The sequence below is a fragment of the Populus trichocarpa genome, chromosome 16 (assembly GCF_000002775.5).
Source record: "Populus trichocarpa isolate Nisqually-1 chromosome 16, P.trichocarpa_v4.1, whole genome shotgun sequence".
Taxonomy (NCBI): Eukaryota; Viridiplantae; Streptophyta; class Magnoliopsida; order Malpighiales; family Salicaceae; genus Populus; species Populus trichocarpa.
In genome coordinates, this window is record NC_037300.2 from 3766150 (window position 1) to 3786668 (window position 20519).

The 20519-nt window shown below is 31.9% G+C and overlaps 2 protein-coding genes across 5 annotated transcripts; one reads left to right on the forward strand and one right to left on the reverse strand.

Moving 5' to 3' along the window:
- Positions 1-898: 898 nt before the first annotated feature.
- On the reverse strand, positions 899-2663 carry LOC7468986 (uncharacterized). The gene has a single exon (XM_024587292.2). The coding sequence runs from the start codon at positions 2605-2607 to the stop codon at positions 1054-1056; it is 1554 nt and encodes a 517-aa protein (XP_024443060.1). The 5' UTR covers positions 2608-2663; the 3' UTR covers positions 899-1053.
- A 10633-nt stretch (positions 2664-13296) lies between these two features.
- LOC7484017 (AP2-like ethylene-responsive transcription factor At2g41710) lies at positions 13297-19927 on the forward strand. Of its 4 annotated transcripts, XM_052448175.1 has the most exons (11): positions 13297-13835; positions 15675-15772; positions 15860-16070; positions 17054-17136; positions 17270-17278; positions 17376-17464; positions 17564-17637; positions 17710-17760; positions 17942-18003; positions 18178-18812; positions 19452-19927. In XM_052448175.1, exons 3-11 carry the CDS (start codon positions 16018-16020, stop codon positions 19503-19505), a joined length of 1110 nt encoding a protein of 369 aa, XP_052304135.1. In that variant the 5' UTR covers positions 13297-13835; positions 15675-15772; positions 15860-16017; the 3' UTR covers positions 19506-19927. The 4 variants fall into 4 exon arrangements, with proteins under 4 accessions (XP_052304135.1, XP_052304136.1, XP_024443950.2 ...); XM_052448176.1 differs by lacking the exon at positions 13297-13835 and having other exon boundaries at positions 15465-15772; XM_024588182.2 differs by lacking the exons at positions 13297-13835; positions 15675-15772 and having other exon boundaries at positions 15779-16070.
- Positions 19928-20519: the final 592 nt, after the last annotated feature.

Consider the following 20519-nt stretch of genomic DNA (forward strand, 5'->3'; position numbering starts at 1 on the left):
AGTTGCTTCACATTCTCTCCATGACTCTCTCTCTCTCTCTCTCTCTCTCTCTCTCTCTCTCATTATCTTATACTTTAGTTTATTTATCTAGAAATAAGCAACAAATCAAGTGTCCAGCCTTTGCTTTCCCCTTTTGTGGGTGCAAGGATCCATTCTTTACAAATGGGTCAATTTTGGAGGAAGCATTAGCGTGCATAATTAAGGGTTATTTATTGCATCCTTTTTAGGTAATTAAAAATCAATCTCATGGATAAATTATTCACAAAAAACTTAGGAATATAATAAAGTTGACCGTGAATATCATTTTCCCTCCCCAAATTCACGCTAAAACCTTTTTTTTTTAGATTTGAATCCGATAAACTATTAAAGAAAACAAAGCTAGCCTTACCTCCAATATAGCTTATTGCATCGTGAAGTAACTTTAACCACAATAAATCAACGCTACGCTATGGTTTCCGGCCCCCTCCCTAATTTATTATGAACTCTTTAATTGCTTGTTCATACCATAATTTGAATGAATGGTATGGAATTTCCAGCAAAACCCACAATCTTTCCTCACAAGATATATGGTAATTGATTAGATAAACATGAGCCCAAGGGAGTAACTGAAATTAATTATTAATTAAGGTAGAGATTAAGAAAACAATATTTTTTTAAAAATTAATTTTTTTATATTTTTATATCGTTTTAATATTTTGATATTAAAAAATAATTTAAATTTTTTTAATATATTTCTGAATAAAAAACATTTTAAAAAGATAACTCTAATGAATTTAATTAGTATTATATAATGTTTTTTTTGGTTTGTACAAGACAAAATCATGATTATTAATTTTGACAATTTCTTGTCATCTTTGCATCCTTCTGATATCAAAATAATATACAATTAGCATTCCCATTCCAGAAATTCAATAATATTTTCAACAATATCATTTACACGTAAGAAACAAACCTGCTTGTGGATTAAGAAACACAGCCATAGAGAGATGATTATGCAATTTCTTTTCTAAAAAATAAAAAATAATAATCTATTTCTTCTTTGTAATTTGCTGATTAACAATCGTTATAAACAGACGATTCTACTTCCCATGAACATATTTGCCTTGTAATAATTGAGTTAATCATATCATAATTACTATTAACCCCGAGTTGGATTATACTATAATTATTCCACAAAGACGAGTTTGAGCCAGTGAGGGAACTCATACCCGGGATTGACTCGGTTGCTGTAATCAAGTCAATAATCTTCAATATATGCACCTTGCCGACGAGTTGAGTTAATATCCCTGACTCAGTAACTGAGCTCTTCTTCTTGTGTTGCATGGCTGCTCGAGCGATCTCAGTTAACATTGCGCTAGACAATCTCCGAATTCCCCGTGCTCCACCCATCAAGATCGCTGAGTTAACTTGACAATTGGACTGAGTTTGCTCCGAGTTTTTCCTGTGATGCTTGTTCGAACAACTTTCTTGTTTTATTCTAATATACACCGACTCTGGACTCCGGTTCCTGACTTGGCCGAGTGGGTCTCTGAAAAAAACCACTTTTTTGACATCCACTAACATTACATGCTTAAAGTTTCTCCTAACTCGACCGAGTAACATTGGATAACAAGCCCATCTTCTCAAACTCATTGGCACATAGTCTAGAAACCCCGCAAGTGAATTCTCCGGGTCAAGCTCACTCGCGTCAAAACCCACCACTGAGCCATAACTCAACAGAGTCAACTCACCCTCGCCCTCCCCCGACTCACTAGAATTGCCATTGCCATCAACTCTAATTCTCTTTCCCCACAGAGGCTCACCCATCTGCTTCTTCCCACTCTTCAAAAACTGACTCACGTCAAAACTCGACGCCGACACGGAGTCCTGACTCGTTCTATTCAATTGTTTGTAGTAATTAACAAGTTTCAAGAACGAGTCATTCTCTTCTTGAATCAATGATTCAAATCTTGTAGCGAATAAAGAGGAAGGAAAGACAAAGACAGCATCAGCTCTTGCTGTGAGACCTGACCGATGCAAGACTCTTAAAAAGAGTCTAAATTCAGCTTCATTAGTCTCTTCCATTACATGAGCAACAACAAGATCACTCATTGCTCTAGTCCCACGCCTGTAAAGCTTGCCCATTCCTTGTAAAGCATATAAAGAACGGAACTTTTCACTTCTTTTATCATCTTTTGGCCAAAATGTTCTTGAAAACATAGAGAAGTAACTGGTTTTTGTGGGTTTAAGCTTGTTTTGAGACAAGAATCTACGTGGGGTTTGGTTGATACTAATGGTGGTGGACGGGTTGGGGATTGCGGGTTCAAAAGTTGAGAGAGTGAAGAGAAGGAGGGTGAGGAAGAGTAAAAGAGCACAAATCGAGATGGTGGATTGAGTCTTCGTGATTATGGGGTTGTTTGAGTTGGTCCTTTTAATTATTTTTGATGAGTTACTGTTGGGAGTAGCCAGTGATGGGGTTGATGGAGAGGAGGGGCAGAATGGAGCAGTGGCGTCGGCGTCGGCGGTGGTGGAGGAGGTGTCTTCAGGGAAGAAGACTAGGAGCAAGCCCTCCATGCCCCAATTTTCACTGTTGTTTTTGCTGCTTTTGGCCTTCGCCATGATTCCCATTTTCGTTTCTCTTCCTTGATCCCTCCCCTCTTTGTGTGGTTTTGATGACTTTGCCTCGCAAGCTTTTTAACACGTTTTTAACTCTTAATTTTGCTAGCCTCCAAGGGCAAACCTCGAAAATGCCCTCAACCTATGTAGTTAGTGTAATTTTGTATCTAAATAAAACTTTATATCAATCTTATCCTCCAAGTAGACTGAGTTTCAGAAAGTTTCAATTAAGTATTGATTCCATTCAAATTGAACTATTTTTTTAAATAATAAATTACCCTTTTTCTTGATAAATTTAACATTTTTTAAAAAATAATTATAGTTAAAGGCTTCAATTGAGATATCAAGATTGTTTAGATATAATTTTTTTTAAGGTTATTTTTTTGAGATTTGCCCTTATTCTAATTAATGATTATTTTGCCTGTTTGATTCCATGTATTGTTCTTACAATGTAATTTAGAAATCTTCCTGATCAAGAAAATAATACTCTCTTATTATTTAAGGAAGATTTCTGACTCTTAATATTCTTTCTTGTTTTTATTTCCTTAAATATTAATTTGTAATGCGTGCCTTACCCTCTCGTTGATTAATGTCAACTTGAAGAAAAAGTATGATCATTGTTTCAGTACTGTGATTTACTTCAATTGAGATTGGTGAAACCAAATAGTTAATACTTTTTTCTATGCTGTTCATCGGTTGGCTTAGGTGTGGTATTTTTCATTTTAATTTTTTATTATAGTTCTTTTGAAGATCTATTCTTATTCTATGTTTTGTTTTTTATATACTTTTTTCCTGCAGTTTCGATTACTATGGATATTTAGATAATTTTGTATTTTAAATTCTTTATCCAATAACCTTACGAGCTCAAATGAATAGATATAATATATATAATCATTCAATTAAACAATACAAGAGTTTTTTTCTAATTTTTAGACTTAAATAGATAGTGTTTTTTGAAAATTTATACTGGAGTTTAAAATTCAAATTTGGTCAAGTATTATAATTTTTAACTTCATGGAACTAGAGTCTCAAGAAGTGTCAAAGGGAAACTATTCAAATTTGTATTTAATTTTTATTTGTGACTTTTTTTTTTATAATCTTTGTATTTTATAATAGCAAATTAAATCCAATAAAAAAAAATGCTAAATAGGCATATAGAGGAGAGAAGATAGAAAAAAAAGAAATAAAGAAAGAAAAAGATATTGGAGATACATCAAAACTTTGTTTGCGACAATACTTATATTATCAGAAAGATCTAAACGAGATAAATTTAACAAAATTTAAGAAGGCCACTAACGGTGACCCGAATGGGCCACACTTGCCATTCAAAATATACGCAGGTGGCTCACTTGTCTAGGCAATAAGTGTGCCCCACTTGAGTTATTATTGGTGACATTTTTTGGTATTATTAGATTCGTCTTATTATGATCTTTACGATGATATTGATGATGTTATAATTAGAGCTTTAGTGTGTCTTTAGGATCCTTTTATTTTATTTCTCTCTCCTCTCTTTTGCCCACTTAATATTTTTTTTATGTCCCAATTTTAAATAGCGACAAGCTATAAATGTCATGTTTCTCAATCACAACATGTACAAACTATGTTATTTCGTTAATTTTTTTTTCCATCTATGATATTTCACCATTTTTTTTAATGTGCTAATAACCAAAAATAGCCTCCAAATTTAGATTAAGAAAAAAACTAAAAGAGCTCAGTGTTGTGCTATGCTTAGTGAGAGGAAACAACGTGGATTCACATGGTGTTTCCTCTTTTTTTTTTCAATTCTTTTTTTTATTTGAGTCATCAACTTTTATTTTCTATTAGATCCTTTTTCATTATATTAGTTGGAATTGGGCTTTGTTATTTATTTTGGTTGGCTTGGAATTGGATACTCGTGGTGTCAAGAAACAAAACCGACTCTCGATTGATGCTTAGTTTGGCAAAATTAAATGAAATTGAGTTGAGTATTTGAAGTTACGAGGATCGGATTTTAGCATATGACAAGTATTGAGCCCTTTTGTTTTGCAAATATTAGGGAAAAAATTGCATGGTTAAGGGAGAGATTCAACCTTCTATTTTTTTGGTCCCTCAATTGTTTTTCTTTTCAATTTGATCATTTCATATGGAGTTTTTTTATTAGATTGGACTTGATATTTTTTTTTGTTGTCTAAATATAGGGATCCCATAATGTAAAAAAAAAACTTTCAAACCATATTTGATGGTTGATTTTGCAAAACAAAATACCATTTTATTGTTCTAAAAGCAATTTAAGGATCAACTTTGAAATCAAAAACAATTTTAGGAACTGAAAAAGATGGGCAAGCTAATTTGGCTGACGTGTGTGGGAAGAGGTTGTCACTCTCTAGTAGCATGTGCAGCCTCTTTGAGTGCTTAATACCATTGTTCGTGGTTATGTTAGAACCATCACAATGAGATCTTTCCAGAGGCAGAATGTGTGTCCATAACGGAGTGATGGTGAGACTCCGTGACCTTTTTTTCTTCTCCTTTCTTTTTTCTCTCTCCTTTTTTTGGAATTCATGTTGGTTTCCCAAAGTTGAAAGGTGTCTTGTCATTTTGTTTTTATATTAAATTTGATCCTCTTTCTTTTGATTGCTATTTATTTTGGATTTTTTATATTTTTTTTTCAATTTCATCCCTCTAAATTTGGTTTCATTAAATTTTTATATCATATTTGATCCTCATTCTTTTGATTGCAATTTATTTTGTTTTAGATTCTTTTCTTAATTGATTTTTTTTTTCAATTTCATCCCTCAATATTTGGTTTCATGTTAGTTTTATATCAAATTTGGTTCTTATTATTTTGATTCTATTTTTTTTTATTTTGGATCATGTTTTTGAATGATTGTTTTTTCATTCCATCCCAAGTATTTGGTTGATTGGTAATTTGGCTTCATAATTTTTTTAGATTTGCTTTCATGATCTGAGTTATGGGTTTGAAAGATTAGCACGAGTTGACCTTGGTCTTTTTTCAATTGATTTTTTTTTCAATTTTATCATTCAATATTTGGTTGATAGGAATTAAGCTTCAATTTGTTTTTTGTTGCTTTTATTTGGTTATCCCGTTCTTATTTAATTTTTGCTTTGTTTTCGAATAAAATCATGAAAACCTTTTAAGAATATTGAGGGATATTTTTTCACAGTGTTGGCAAATGTTCATATTTTTATTAATCATTGTCATTTTTTTAGTTTGGCTTATTTATTGTCATCCTTGTTTTTTTTTAATATTTTGTTTAATTAACCTAGCTTATTGAACTTAATCGAGTTAATAATCCGAACTTCAAAATTTTCTTATTTCTTTAAAAATGCTAACATTATCTAAGCATAATTATTTTATGTTAGAAAGAATTTGGCTCGGTCGCAGCATAGCCTAGGCCATAATCTAGTAAAACACTACAAATGCTCTTTTGAGGATGTAAACCTTCTAAATAAAGATTGTAACATTATAATCATTAAACCTATTTATTAAAATAAAGTTGACATTAATTGGTCATACTCCATCCCCTTATCATTAGACTTTTCATATTACTTTTTATATAACTAAGTTTTTTTAGTTCTTGAAATTTTAATTTTCATTATTGAACTTTATTTTTTTTTTTTCATTTCATTCTTGCAAGTTATATTTTCATGGTTTTATAGGGTGGGATCGATTTCAATTTGCATGCTCAAACATATGAGATGTGTCATAGAGTATTCTAATATTAAATTAAAGATCAATATTATGAAATAGAATTCTAATATATTATTAAGAAAATTAAAAGATGAACGACCAAAATTATCTTGAAAAAAATAGCCTTTAACATTACAATCATTAACCTTATATATTAAAATAAAGCTGACATTAATTGGTGTTACTCCATCCCATTATCATTAGACTTTTCATCTTACTTTTTATATAGCTGTTTTTCTTAGGTTCTTGAAATTCTAATTTTTATCATTGAACTTTATATTTTTTTCCCATCTCATCCCTGCAATTTATGTTTTCATGGTTTTATATGTTGGGATCAATTTCAATTTGCATACTCTTACATATGAGATGTGTCACATAATATTTCAATATTAAATTAAAGATCGATTTTATGAAATATAATTCTAAGATATTATTAAGAAAATTGAAAGATGAATAACCAAAATTAACATGAAGAAAATAACCTTTTTTTTTTCCTAAAAAGGCATGCAAAAATTTCATTTGGTCTCTTAGCTTTGAATTTTTGTAAATTTAATCCCTGTTTTTTTTTTTTTAGGTTATGGTTTGTTTCTAAATTTTATTTTTGTCACATTTTCAATTCCTCAATGTTTAGAGAGGAGAGAGAAAGTCATGGAAAAAAAGAAGAGAGGAGAAAAAACTCTCTATTTATTTTAATTGCTTTAAGTTTTTGTTCAAATAACCATGTTGCTAATAATTTTTTTATTTTATCATAATAAATACATAAATAAGAAAAATGAATTTTGACATGAGAAATACATTTTCTTCATAAATTTAATCATTAAAGCTCTTACAAATATTGTTTTTTATTACAATAAAAAATTGGTTTTAAAAATGGATATGGTTCATGACTAGCCATAAGCTAAAAGAAGACATGTTTTCAATTTAGCACTATTGTTCATCCCCTCGCATTAAATTTTCATCCTATTGTTCATAGCAAAATTTTCTATTCAGTCCCTAAATTGTTTTCTTTTTTGTGCTTCAGTAACTGAGCTTTATTTCTTTTCATTTAATCCTTATAAGTTATGTTAGCATGATTTTATGTATTGGAATTTATTTTGATTTGCATGCTTATATAATGTGACATAGAATATTCTATTGTTAAATTAATGGGTGATTTTGTGGAATAGAATCTTAGATTATTGTTAAACAAAAAATATCAAAAAAATAAGGTACAATATTAAAAAAAATAGAGCTGTTTCCCCCCCTCAAATTTCAAATTATACATATTTTCTCCACGTTATTTAAAGTTTTTATTTTTCAGCCTAAAACTTTATTTTATCACATTTTAGTCTCTAAATATTGAGGAAGGAGAGGGAAAGTCACTGAAAAAAAAAAAAGAGATGAAATGTTTGGCATGTCATATTTTGGTCATAAAAAAGATGAACTTATTATCAATTGATGCATCTTAGAGATGAGAGGTTCAATGAAGGTGGTTTTTCCCTTTAAACATTAAAAAAAGCATAATGGGAGGTTTAGATTTTGTTTTATCTCGATTTGATTTTTGATTTTTGAACTAATTAAAGAGTTTTTAGGGTCGAAAATATTTTTATAAAAGTTTCTAGGATGTTTTGATGTTTTAGGTAAAATCAAGTTCAAAATGAGTTTTCTGTTCGAAAACTCAAAACTCATATTTTTTTTGGTTACTAGAGGTTATAGAAAAATACTCTATTACATGACATATCGTTGCCAAGATGGACGACATGTCATCCATTAAATTTCTTTTATACCTATTTGGTCATCTAACTTAGTTTATACTCACCTGACCCCTCAATATTTTTGCAATTAAATTTTGATACAACTATTTATTTTTGTTATTTACCAGTCTCTGGTTTGATAGAGGAGAGAGAGAGAGAGTTCGTCGAATTCTAGTATTGACAGAGAAAGTTATTGTTCATGCCATTTTCGATCACAAAAATGATTGTTCTTGGTGTCTATGGGCTCCATACAATGAGAGGAGTTTGATGATGATTGTTTAGAGCGTCAAAGTTGCCTAAAAAAAAATAAAACTCAAGGAAGACAAATCTAACCTGGTTTGGTTTCGAGTTTTTAAAGCGTTTTTTTGGGTTGATTAATTGGTTTCTAGATTTCCAAGGGTCTTGATAAGATGTTTTTGAGTTGAAATGTCTTAAAAAATTAGATTTTTGGGTAAAAAAATTCATTGTGCTTATTTTCCATCCACTATAGTAGTGACTGTATTTGGGCTCATAAACAACACGTTGTCTGTCTCAAGAGGTGATGTGTTATATGCCTTATTTTCCTAAGAAAAATAAGGGAGAACCACATATCGTTCACCCCTTTAAAACAATAAAAATAGAACTAAGCCCAGACATGCAAGCCTCAACTTGAAGGCCCATATGTTTGGGCTTTTCCTTTCAACTTTTTGGTCCATTTTTGTTTTTTTTTTTTCAAAATTTTTTATTTTATATTTAGGCTAAATATAAATTTCATAAAAATAATTATTGAACTCAGTTTAGTCAATGACTCAGATCACACGTTTGATATGTTAAGCCATAACATCCAGGTTATTATTTTTTTTCTTTTTTGATGTTTAATGCATTCTTTTGTCCCTCATTTTTTTTTTATATAAAAAATATACAATTTCACCTTATGTTATCAATGATCTATTTTGTTTTATTTAACTTGAAACTAAAAAAAAATAAATACAATTTCACCCTTTATTGTCAATGAACTACTTTTGCTATATTATTCCAACACACTTGTTTTTTTTTTTTTAAATCATTTCATTCAAAAAAAATTATCATGCACTTTATTGTCATATAATTAAATAAAAAAGAATCTTTGATATAAAAATTATTGAATTTAAACATGTATGACTTGTGTCGGGAGTTTGGTTGGTTGACTCAAGTTCACTTGAATTTTTTTAATTGAGTGCTGTTTTTCTCCAATTTTGTCCTTTAATATTGAGTTAATTAGGAATTGAGCTTTTCAATTTTTTTTTGTGAAATTATCCCTACAGGTTTCGCAGGTCAACCCGAGTTGATTTGTAAATCCAATATCTTTTTGTCTCAATATTAGATAAAAATATCATTCAATATGCATGATTAAAATTTTAATTCATGATTAAAATCTATTTAAAAAAAAACATGTTGGTGATGCCTAAACATTTTCTAGTTGTTTGAAAAAAAATTGATCCGACCCGCGACATGACATGAGCTAATTCTATTGTCATTTGATCAAATAAATAATTTATTATAAGAAATAGATTTATTAGACACAAATGAGTACACGGCTCAAGCTGCGAGATAAACGTGTTGATTTACTTCTATCTCTCTATTTTTCGAGTTTAATCTTTAGTTATCATTAATGATTTTTTTATATTTTATTGGCACAAATAATGTTTTTATTAAATAAAAATTTATTTAAAGAAACAAAGTTATTAAGCACAACTGAGTACATAGCTCACGTTGCGAGATCAAATATTTTGATTTTTATCTATCTCATGATTTTTGCAGTTTAGTCTTTATTTATCATTAATGGTTTTTTCAATATTTATTTGCACATATAATTCTTGATTTATTTAATTAGATAAATATATAAGTTTTTTTGATTTTTTATTAGGATTTTTTTATAATAAAAAACATGTTAAAAAAAACATGCATATTTATTATTTTTTTCTAAAAAATAAATTATCCTACCCGTTGATAAATCGTGGTCGAATAACCAGAAAATAAACTAAATGAAGAAGTGGATTCATTGTTACCTTTACCGTGGACAAAGAAAACAAATGCATTGTGGCCATAATTTTTCTTTTTCGTTTTTGTCCTTGAAAAATTATATAATAAATAGTAGTGTTAAATTAAATGGTAGTGTTAAATTAAATCTATTTACCATTTTGTTTTCGGGGTAAATATCCATTCATTATTATGTTTTTAACATCAGCTATTCATCGTTAATTTAACAACATATATTTGCTACTGGAAAAATTACTGCCGACATATTTGGATGGATGTGATTGGTCAGCATCAAATAGCTGTATTATAAATCATGCAGGGTGTTATGGCTAGAAGACACTGATATGTAGGGACTTCAAGAAAATTCGAAAGCTTCTGCAATCTCAAATCAATCCTTCAATATCAGGTTTGCTGCCAAGCATATAGTACTTGTTATGTGAGAAAATCCTGGGGGGTGTTCAGAAAAACCAGTTTATCTGGAATACTTTTACTCTATCCAATTTAACCCATTAAAATCAAATAATATAAATATTACAAATAATAATAAATAATTTGTTTTTAGTGAAATTCAGTTAACCCGACCTAACCCGTATACCCTATACATCTTTTATTTTTATATTTAATAGTTTGTGTATTAAACATTTATTTTTATTTTATTTAGAAATGTTCTAGCTCAAACTATTTTTAGTGGGTTTTCTATTGAATTTCTTTAACCTAACAAGAAAGAGCTTATCTCTTTGCTAGAAAAAAAGAGGAGGTAACTAGAATTTAATGGTAGTGCAATGTATGACAATTTGAGCTGACATTGGGGTGCCATGAAATCTAAAGTCCATGATATAGGTTTACCTTTAAATATGGACCCATAAAAATTAGTAATATAAGTCACAATCCTGAATATTTGTAATATATACAAAAAAGTTTAGCCCAAATTGATATATCTAACCCACTCAGGTTCAAAAAAATTGAATGAATCGAGTTTATAATTTATGAAATACTAGAAGCTAGGTTGAATATAATTATGGACTCAAACCCGAACCAACTTTATCCATAAACACCCATAGAAAATAAATCCAACTATATCCCCTCTCTTCTTCTTCTTCTTTCATTCAATTCAAACCCTAATCCTAATTTCTTTAAATTTCCAACAACCCCCTTTAAAATCCGACTACTCAACTTGTTTGCGTCTACACAACCTCTCTCCGTTGATTTCATTCTTGTCGGGCTTCACGCTAAGTAAGAAAACCCATCTATTTTTTGTTGTAATAATCATTTATGTTTAAAGTTAATTTATTCAAAATTTGTTTGTTCAATTTATAGTTTGCATGTATATTTAAATATTTTACTTGTTTTATAATAATAATTTTATTGTATTAATATATGATTTGCATTTTAGGATTTGATTGAGATTTGAGAGAAATTGATTAGTTTGTCACTGGATGAAATTGAATGTTATTTTATAACTTAGATATGTTAGAATTGAAGAAATAATGAGTAATTTAATGGGAACCAATTATTTAGAAAGAATGATAGATTTTTAGAAGGAAAAACTAAATTTAAGGATGTGTGTATGCAGGGGTTATCTGATTGAAGTAAGGTCAAGAACTATGAAATTGTATCAAAGAAAGACAGTTTTGTAGAGAGAGAGAGAGAATAAGAGGAGAAAGAGAGATATCTTATTTGTTGGGGTGGGATTTGTTATTCTTTTTCCTTATATTTTTTCTCCAAGCAGGACTAGCTGCTGCTACATCTGTGGCTTGTTGCAGCTAGGCTCTGGAAAAAAAAAGACTCTGAGATATTTCATGGTTCTAGTTTTAGTTAGAGTATTGGTGTGAAGATTCAGATAAAATGAGCTTTCTTGCAAGTTGCATTTGTGAGGAAATTGAGTGTATACATGTAATCATAGGCGTCAGACAATGATAATGTTTCTATGCAGTAGAGCTTGCTCTTCTCTGATAGTCTGAAGGTACTTTAGGGATAAATTTGATTTACTAGTCTCTAAGCTAGCAAGTCAGTGTATCTTTAAGGCATCTTAGATTTCATTTTCTAGGTTTCACTTTTCTCCATGATTAAGAGTTAAATCTTCATTGGTTTTTCAATTCTTGCAGATGATTGTATCGATAGAAATGATGGTAATTTAATGATGATTTTGCTGTCCATTTAGCATTATTTAGATGAAAACTTTCTCATGGGTCTTAAATCTTTATTAGTTTTGTTTTTTGTTTTTTAGGGATATTTTTTTGTGTGGTTATGAGTTTATTATGAGTAATTATTGATTCGGGAATCATAATATAAAAAAAAATTAAAAACACTAACGGAATACTAATATAATATTATTTCCAACGCTAATAGAATAGAAAATCTCAAGAATCAAGTTTTTGATGATGGTATTTTTTATTGGTATTTTTCAATTTTATTTTATTGGTATTTTTTCAATTTTCTAGTAATATATATATTATTTAACCAAAAATTTATGCAAGACTCAATCTTAGATCCCAAATAATTATCACTTCTTACCATCTAGTATAATCCATTTGAGGTATGGACAAGCATGTTGACCTAACAGAAACAAGATCTAGGAGTAAAAGATCGTGTGGGATCAATCAAGTCGTAGAATTGAATGAAGGGTCCCCATGCTTGTGAAGAGAGAGACACTATTTTGACGGTGGATCTCAAGTGGAATTTTCCAGGAAACAAACATACACGTGTTCCTCAAGGTTCCTAGCTCATTGAGGGGGGAAAAAACACAGAAAGAGGCTGTTGTTGGATGTGCATGAATACTTGTAACAATGTCCACTCACTTGACAATCTCGTTAAGATAGCCTTTACAGAGCCAGTTCGTACACAGGGAACTTCAAAATTGCTGGCCGGAGTTAATGGACCTTGCTTAAAATCAAACGCTTTTATTATCTAGACCTCTCCCTCCTCAGGGTTGGCAGATGGTCATTAGTGCACATTAGGTGTTTCTAAGCGCTTATTCAATCCATAAATTTAAAGTGTGTTTATATAAAATTCGGTCTGGTGGGTTGATCGAGGACCTAGACCACTCGAGACCTTAAGCATATTTCAAATGGTAGAAACTTGGGCTTATAATTAAATTAGTCGAATCAACCTTGTAATTTGGTTTTATTAAAGGAAAATTACCTTCATATATAGTCACTTTTTTTAGTTTACCTCTATTTTTTTAGAAATTACATTTTATATCTTTGTTCAAAATAATCTCTAAATTTGGATAAAAAATAATCAAATATGCTCGTATATAATACATTAGACAAATCAGTTGAAAGAAATTAAACGTAAAACAAGATCTCTCTCTCTTCTCACCAAAAACACAATCCTAATCGATTTTGTTTATTCACTTCAATCCAAATTTGCACTTCTCATCATGATTTTGCTGAGTCTGTCCTACTAGAAGCTCTTCTTTTTCTCTTCTGAAACCCACCCATACTTACCAAATCAATTCTTCAATGGCTCTAATGCATCACACCATTTCCTTGTCGACGCTGGTTGGATGAATTCTTTGGTTGAAGCACAAAAACCCCATGTCAAAGAATTTGTTTCCAGGATCAAGACTGAGTCAAAGTTAAGCCTGGACTCTCCTCAACACGCTGTGTTTGTTCTTGATAATTTTGTTACAGGAATGAATGGTTTATGATGAATCCCTACATGAATTGTTCAAATTTGACTTGTAAGTTTGATGGAGGTTTATAACAAGCATGATCAACAAGAAAAAGAGACAAGGACGTGGTCATTGTGGTCATAATATAGCAAGCAATCTTATTGAACATCGAAGCCTTCAGTGGTAATGGTGGTTTCAGATTCAGGTTGGTTGTTCATATTGTGTCTTCTCTCTATTTTCAAGATGGATTCTTTTGAGTTTTTTTTTTTTTGATTCACGTGGGGTGTCCGGCCCAGCTTACGCGCACCACGACTATTCCCCACGGCCCACTGGACATCCTGCAAGCCCAGGAGCAGGTAAGGCACTGCGGGGGTGACAGGCGTGCACAGAGAGGATCAAACCCGGGAGGGGGGCGGAACAAGTCCACGATGGACCACAGCAGTTAAACCCTCACGTGCTAGGTACACACGAGGGCTCGAACCAGGGCACTCAGGCAGGGCAAAGCCTGCCAAGGCCACTGAGCTACAAGCCCCGTGTGTATTCTTTTGAGTTTTTGTTAATGGTGGTAGTGGTGGTAAGACTAAAAATTCAGAGCAAGTGAATAAAATATAACATTTTTGCCTCTCTCTTCTCTTCTCTTCTCTTCTATCCTCTCTTCCCTTTCACTTCAAACCTTGCAAAAACTCATATTCAAAATTTCTTTCTCCACTTTCACAACGTACTTATGCTCACAAATTGCATCAATTTCTTTCAAAATAGACTTATCAAAATCTTCATAAAAAAGGAAAATGTTTATTTTTCTTTAATTTTCATTGTTTTAATGCAACAAGGGTTTTTTAGTTAATATATATAATATAATAACAATCCTGTAAATAAATTGATATTTTTTATTAATGTAAGGTAAATAAATTTCTTAAAAAATAAAAACAACATTAAAAAGAACTATATATAGCCGTTTGTTTCCGTGGTTGCTTCTACGTTTGAAGCAAACACAGCAAACATTATGTTTGGTTATGTAAAAAACACAATTTATTTGTGGTGGGGCCTATGATAATTCACGTTTTGCACGTGATTTTGGTGAAGCTGCTCCTGGCTGCTTTTCCATCAGCGTCTCATGGAACAGTGCAAATCACTTGCACTGTTCACGTGAACATGTTTTTTTTTTTTTTCATTCAGTGTGTTTATTTTTTGTACAATTTAAAAAAAAAACTAGTTTAGAGTGAATTAATTTCATTCGCATTGTCATGTAAATAATATTTTTTTTCCTGAAAAACTAGTGTAGAGTGAATTAAATTCACTCGCACTGTAATATCAAATCAATTTTATTCCTGATAATATTTTATCTAATTTTATTACACGCTCAAAAAATTATGGAAACTGTAGTTCTTACCGGATGAATTTTGTACGTAATAGAATTGTAGATGGTTTAATGGAATAATAAATAATACTTTATATAAAGTATTATTTATTTCATGATGTTATAGCAATAATTAAATCTACAATATTTAAATTAAAAACCATCAATATTAATATATATATATTTTAAATTATTTAATAACCTCAATTTCAAAAGCATTCTTATACTTTTTGTTCAACCTAAATTCCAACCACAGTTTTAACCAAACACTTATTTTTTCAAACCAACCGCAACTAAAATACTTTTTATAAAATAACTTTTTTCAAATCAAATCAAAATCACAACAGCTACCACAATACCAAACAAAAGTATCACGGTAATTTTCTCTTTAAAGTTAAAAAAAAAAAACTCAGTATCCAAAGTAAAAGACATCTATCAAGCTGGTGCCCATTTTGCTTGCCAAGTCACCCAATAAAAAGCAGGCAGAAGAAAACAAGCAATTCAACCAATGCGATAATTACAACGACGACGTCGTCTTCGATTATGACATGAAGCACCTCCAAAACTAGACAAGTGGCAGTTGGTCTCCTCATACCCCAGCAAGCATCCATGCTCTTTCAAAAACCATTAAGTTACCATATTACCCCTCATCCCCTCCTAACCGTTATGCGTTTCACCCTGCAACAGCCCCAAAATAACATCGTCATTTCCAAACCGATCAAGGACATTCCCGTCATTTCACCCTCACCCCTCGCTACTTCAGGGAAAAACCAGCAGTCAAAAAGGTGCTTCCTTTGCAACTCTCAATTTGGTTTTTTTTTTTTTGGATCAAATCATGGCGTCTTCTTCCTCTCATCCGGTCCTGAAACCAGAAATCGGCGGCGTTGGATGTGGTGGCGGAAGCAGCGGAGGTGGTGGTGGAGAGAGTTCAGAGGCGGCAGTGATAGCGAACGATCAGTTATTACTGTACAGAGGACTAAAGAAGCCAAAGAAAGAGAGAGGATGCACTGCAAAAGAACGTATTAGCAAGATGCCTCCTTGCACTGCTGGTAAACGTAGCTCTATTTACCGTGGTGTCACCAGGTATAAATATACGTATTGTTGGGTGTATTTGTACCTGTATACGTTTGTACAATATTCTTATTTAAGGTTTAGGTTTAAAGTTTGGAGCTTTTTATGTTTTGTATAAATTAGTGTGTTGTGAGGTGTGATTGTGTATGGATGAAATGGAAGTTAGAAAGCTAGTTGTTTGTGCTATGTGGATTACGTGTTTGATGATATGTGTAAATGAGTGTTTTTGTGGATCAATGTAGTAGAATTGGGTCCTGGAAAAGAAAAGGAGTTTTTGTTTTTGTTTAAGTGATATAAATAAGAAGTTGGCTCATTTTTAGAAGCTTGTAACTTTGTGATTTGAGGAAGATAACAATAGTGTATGGGGTGGTTACTGTTTAAGGGTAATTGTTAGAGAATGATAGTAGTTTATGAGGTAGTTTAGAGGTTTTAGTGATTAGGGATTGAAAGGAAAGTAGTTTGATAGTTAAGGGTTTTAGTTGTAGTAGTTTAGTAAAAGAAGGACTTAGTTTATAGTATGGAAATGGTTGAAGAATGTGGGATACACAAGCAAAAACTTTGTTGATAGGAAATATAGTACAAGAAGGAGAGTTTTAGAACAAAGGTTTTAAACTTAGCATAGTTTTTTTGGCCTGCCTTACAAGTGATGGTTGCATGACTATTTATAGCCCTGTTAACCAACCTGTATGGAACAATCTAGATGAAATTTGCAGCCATAGAACTTGCTAGAAATTCAGCCAATACACTAGAAAATTCTAGAGTTATTTGAATTGTGGATAAGCACTTTTTTTTTCCTAGAACATTCCTAGTGTTTGTTTGATTTCTTTAGAACTTTTCTAACTTAACTTATCCCTAACTTGTAGTTTGTAGTATTTTCTATAATTGATCTCTAGAATCTTTTTTAAGTGCATTGATAATTTAAAAGTAATCATCAGCAACACATAAATGTGATTTGATGCGTGGATCGCATTTTTATTGTTTGTTTTGGTCAATAGGCATAGATGGACTGGTCGATATGAAGCTCATCTTTGGGATAAGAGTACATGGAACCAGAATCAGAATAAGAAGGGAAAGCAAGGTCTCTACCCCTCACCCCCCCCCCCCCTTCCCTCCTCTATCTTTGCAATGCAGTCATGGGTATACTGTGCAAGCTGACACTGGTTTTTTCTTGTTATTGTGCATGGAATGGGTGGCTTGGCGTGTTCTTCCAGTATACTTGGGTATATGTTACTGGCTTTATACTATTTCTTTCATGAAATATGCTTATGGTTGTGTTCTTCATATTTGTTGGATTTATTAAGTTCTACCCATTTGCAGGGGCATATGATGATGAGGAAGCTGCAGCTAGGGCATACGATCTTGCTGCTTTAAAATATTGGGGCCCTGGAACGCTCATTAATTTTCCAGTGAGATAAATACTCCACTTGGACCTTTCTTCATTTGTTGCACAGAGCTCATTCATCTTTATCTGTTAACTGATTAGGTTTCATTACTGTGTCCTGCAGGTTACTGATTATAAGAGAGATCTTGAAGAAATGCAAAATGTCTCAAGGGAAGAGTATCTGGCATCTCTTCGGAGGTAAGTATCGAGTCTGAAAAATGTACTGTTTATTGTAATCATGCTGTTTCCAATGGTGGATGTTTTCTGCAGAAAGAGCAGTGGTTTTTCAAGAGGGCTCTCGAAGTACCGTGCACTATCTAGGTAAATTACTGGAGCCATTCTACATTTTTTGTCTGCAAAGTATCTGTTCATTTATGGTACCTGTTTGATCCTCCCCAAAGCTTTCTTTTTAGGTATTTTGATTGTCTTTTAAAATAAGTGTAAAATATTAACAATTTTTTGTTTCTGCTTTTCTTCTGCATTTTTGGCTTTCACAATGCAGTCGATGGGACTCATCTTGTAGTCGTATGCCTGGATCTGAATACTGCAGTAGTGTAAACTATGGTAAGGTCTGATTTTCTTAATTCACCGATTCTCTTTTTACCATTAATCAAGATCACCAAATTGTATTAAAGAATTCTGCAGTGTCATGTTGCCTCACAAACATCAGCTTTTGACAATAAATTGGTTACCTCCAGAATTACTGCCGACTATCTAAGGGAAATATTTTATTATAAGGTGCAGGTGATGATCACGCAGCCGAAAGTGAATATGGTGGCAGTTTTTGTATTGAGAGAAAGATAGATCTGACAGGCTATATTAAATGGTGGAATTCCCACAGCACTCGTCAAGTGGAATCCATCATGAAGTCATCAGAAGATACTAAACATGGCTGTCCTGACGACATTGGCAGTGAACTTAAAACGTCAGAACGAGAAGTAAAGTGTACCCAGCCATACCAGATGCCTCATTTAGGCTTATCTGTTGAAGGAAAAGGGCATACACGTTCTACAATATCTGCCTTGAGCATTTTGTCACAATCAGCTGCTTACAAGAGCTTACAAGAGAAGGCATCAAAAAAGCAAGAAACCAGCACTGAAAATGATGAGAATGAAAACAAAAATACTGTCAACAAAATGGACCGTGGCAAAGCAGTAGAGAAGTCCACAAGTCATGATGGCTGTAGTGAGAGGCTGGGAGCTACATTAGGAATAACTGGGGGATTGTCTCTTCAAAGAAATGTGTACCCATCGACTCCTTTCTTGTCTGCTCCTCTTCTGACCAACTACAACACAATCGATCCCTTAGTTGACCCCATTCTTTGGACATCTCTTGTTCCTGCTCTTCCTACTGGACTTTCTCGAAATCCTGAGGTCGGTTTATTCTTGCTTAAAGCTTGTCAATATTTCTCTCTTTTTTTTTCTTAACTGTAATTCTCTGCTTTTCTTGTACAAATTTTACCGGTTTCTCTGGTTTATTCTTGCTTAAAGCTTTGTCAATATCCCTTAGTTTACCGGTTTTTTTGCTAGAGTGCAAATTGTTTTTTTTATAAAAAGACACTTGGAAGATAAGTTCTTATAACAACTTGCTACTAATTTATGAGCAATCATGAATCAGTTTCACAGATCTGGAAAATTGCAGTCTCCTTGAGTGAGATGATCCATCCGTGTAGAATACCAGAGAAACATCACCTAAACTAATATCTTGTCAGAAATTTGATCCCAAAAAAATTGGTAATGTAGTTTCACATGTCATGGGATGCATTAAAGCAGTGAGATTTTCTTGGACCACGGAATCATATGACAGGGTGCTCATCTATAGTTTAAATATACACTAACACTAATCAACAACCTCACCTGTCATCAGTACTAGGAGTTGGAGAGCACGGATTATGTTGAACTCAAATCATTACTTCTTTAATGAACTTAATAGTCAGTATATAGTAAAGCTCTACCATGATTTATTGTTGCCTGTGCACTTGCTTCATTAAAGCCTTAAATGTTGTGATGCAGGTCACAAAGACTGAGACCAGTTCAACTTATAGCTTCTTTCGGCCAGAGGAGTGATGGTGTCTCCCCTTTCATTCCGCATTTTACCAAAAGACATATTTTCCTTTTAATCGGGAAAAGAAGGAGCAGAAATTAGGGAGATTTTAGCATCAGATCCCTGAGACAGCCAGAGGTTCCTTGTAACCTGTGAAAAATGCAGATATTTGGAAGATTTCAGTGTGGCAAATCCAAGGAAAAGTTTCCTCTTTTCCTTTTGAGATGAGGCTTCTACTTCTTTTCAGCAGGTTTGTTATACGTTCCAGAAAATATACAAAGGAAAATACTAATGTATATGTACATTAATTATATGTAGAATTTCTGAAGATGTACTACACGAAGTTTCATAATATGTAAATTAAATTTGTGCCATAAAGTTGGAAACTTGGATGCGCAGAATTTTATTATCGAGGACTCAGGAGGGAAAAATGACATTTTTTGCACGCCCACAAAACATCATTTATTTATTAGAATTTTTTTATTCTAATCCTTCAATATTAGGTTAGTTTAGGAATTATATTTTGTAATTTTTTTTTATTTTCTTTTTGTTGAATTATATATTAATTTTATAGATTTAGTTTTTATTTTTTAATCTTCAATGCTAGATTTGCTAGATTTGTAGGAAGTGTATATTCATATTTTTTTTTATTTGTTTTCTGTAAGCTTATCATTACTAAAATCATTATCAAAGTCATGAGTTTAATAAGTTCCGGTTGATTTGAGTTGTTTTTTTTTCTAATTATTTTTTTTATTTCATATTTTAATTCTGAGTTGGTTAAAAAATGGATTTTTTTTTTTATGAGTTATTCTGATCTCATGATTCGGGTGATTATCTTAATAAGTTTACAAGTCACTAACTTAACAATAAGTTCACAAGTCACTGACTTAACAAGTTGAATTGTTTTTTATTATTATTATTATTATCTTTTTCTCCCCTCCTTACCTTTTCCCTTGTATTCCCCAAATCCCTCTCCTTCTCCCATGACATGATCACGCAACAAGCAACTGCACATTTTATCTTTGAAAGGTTTGTGT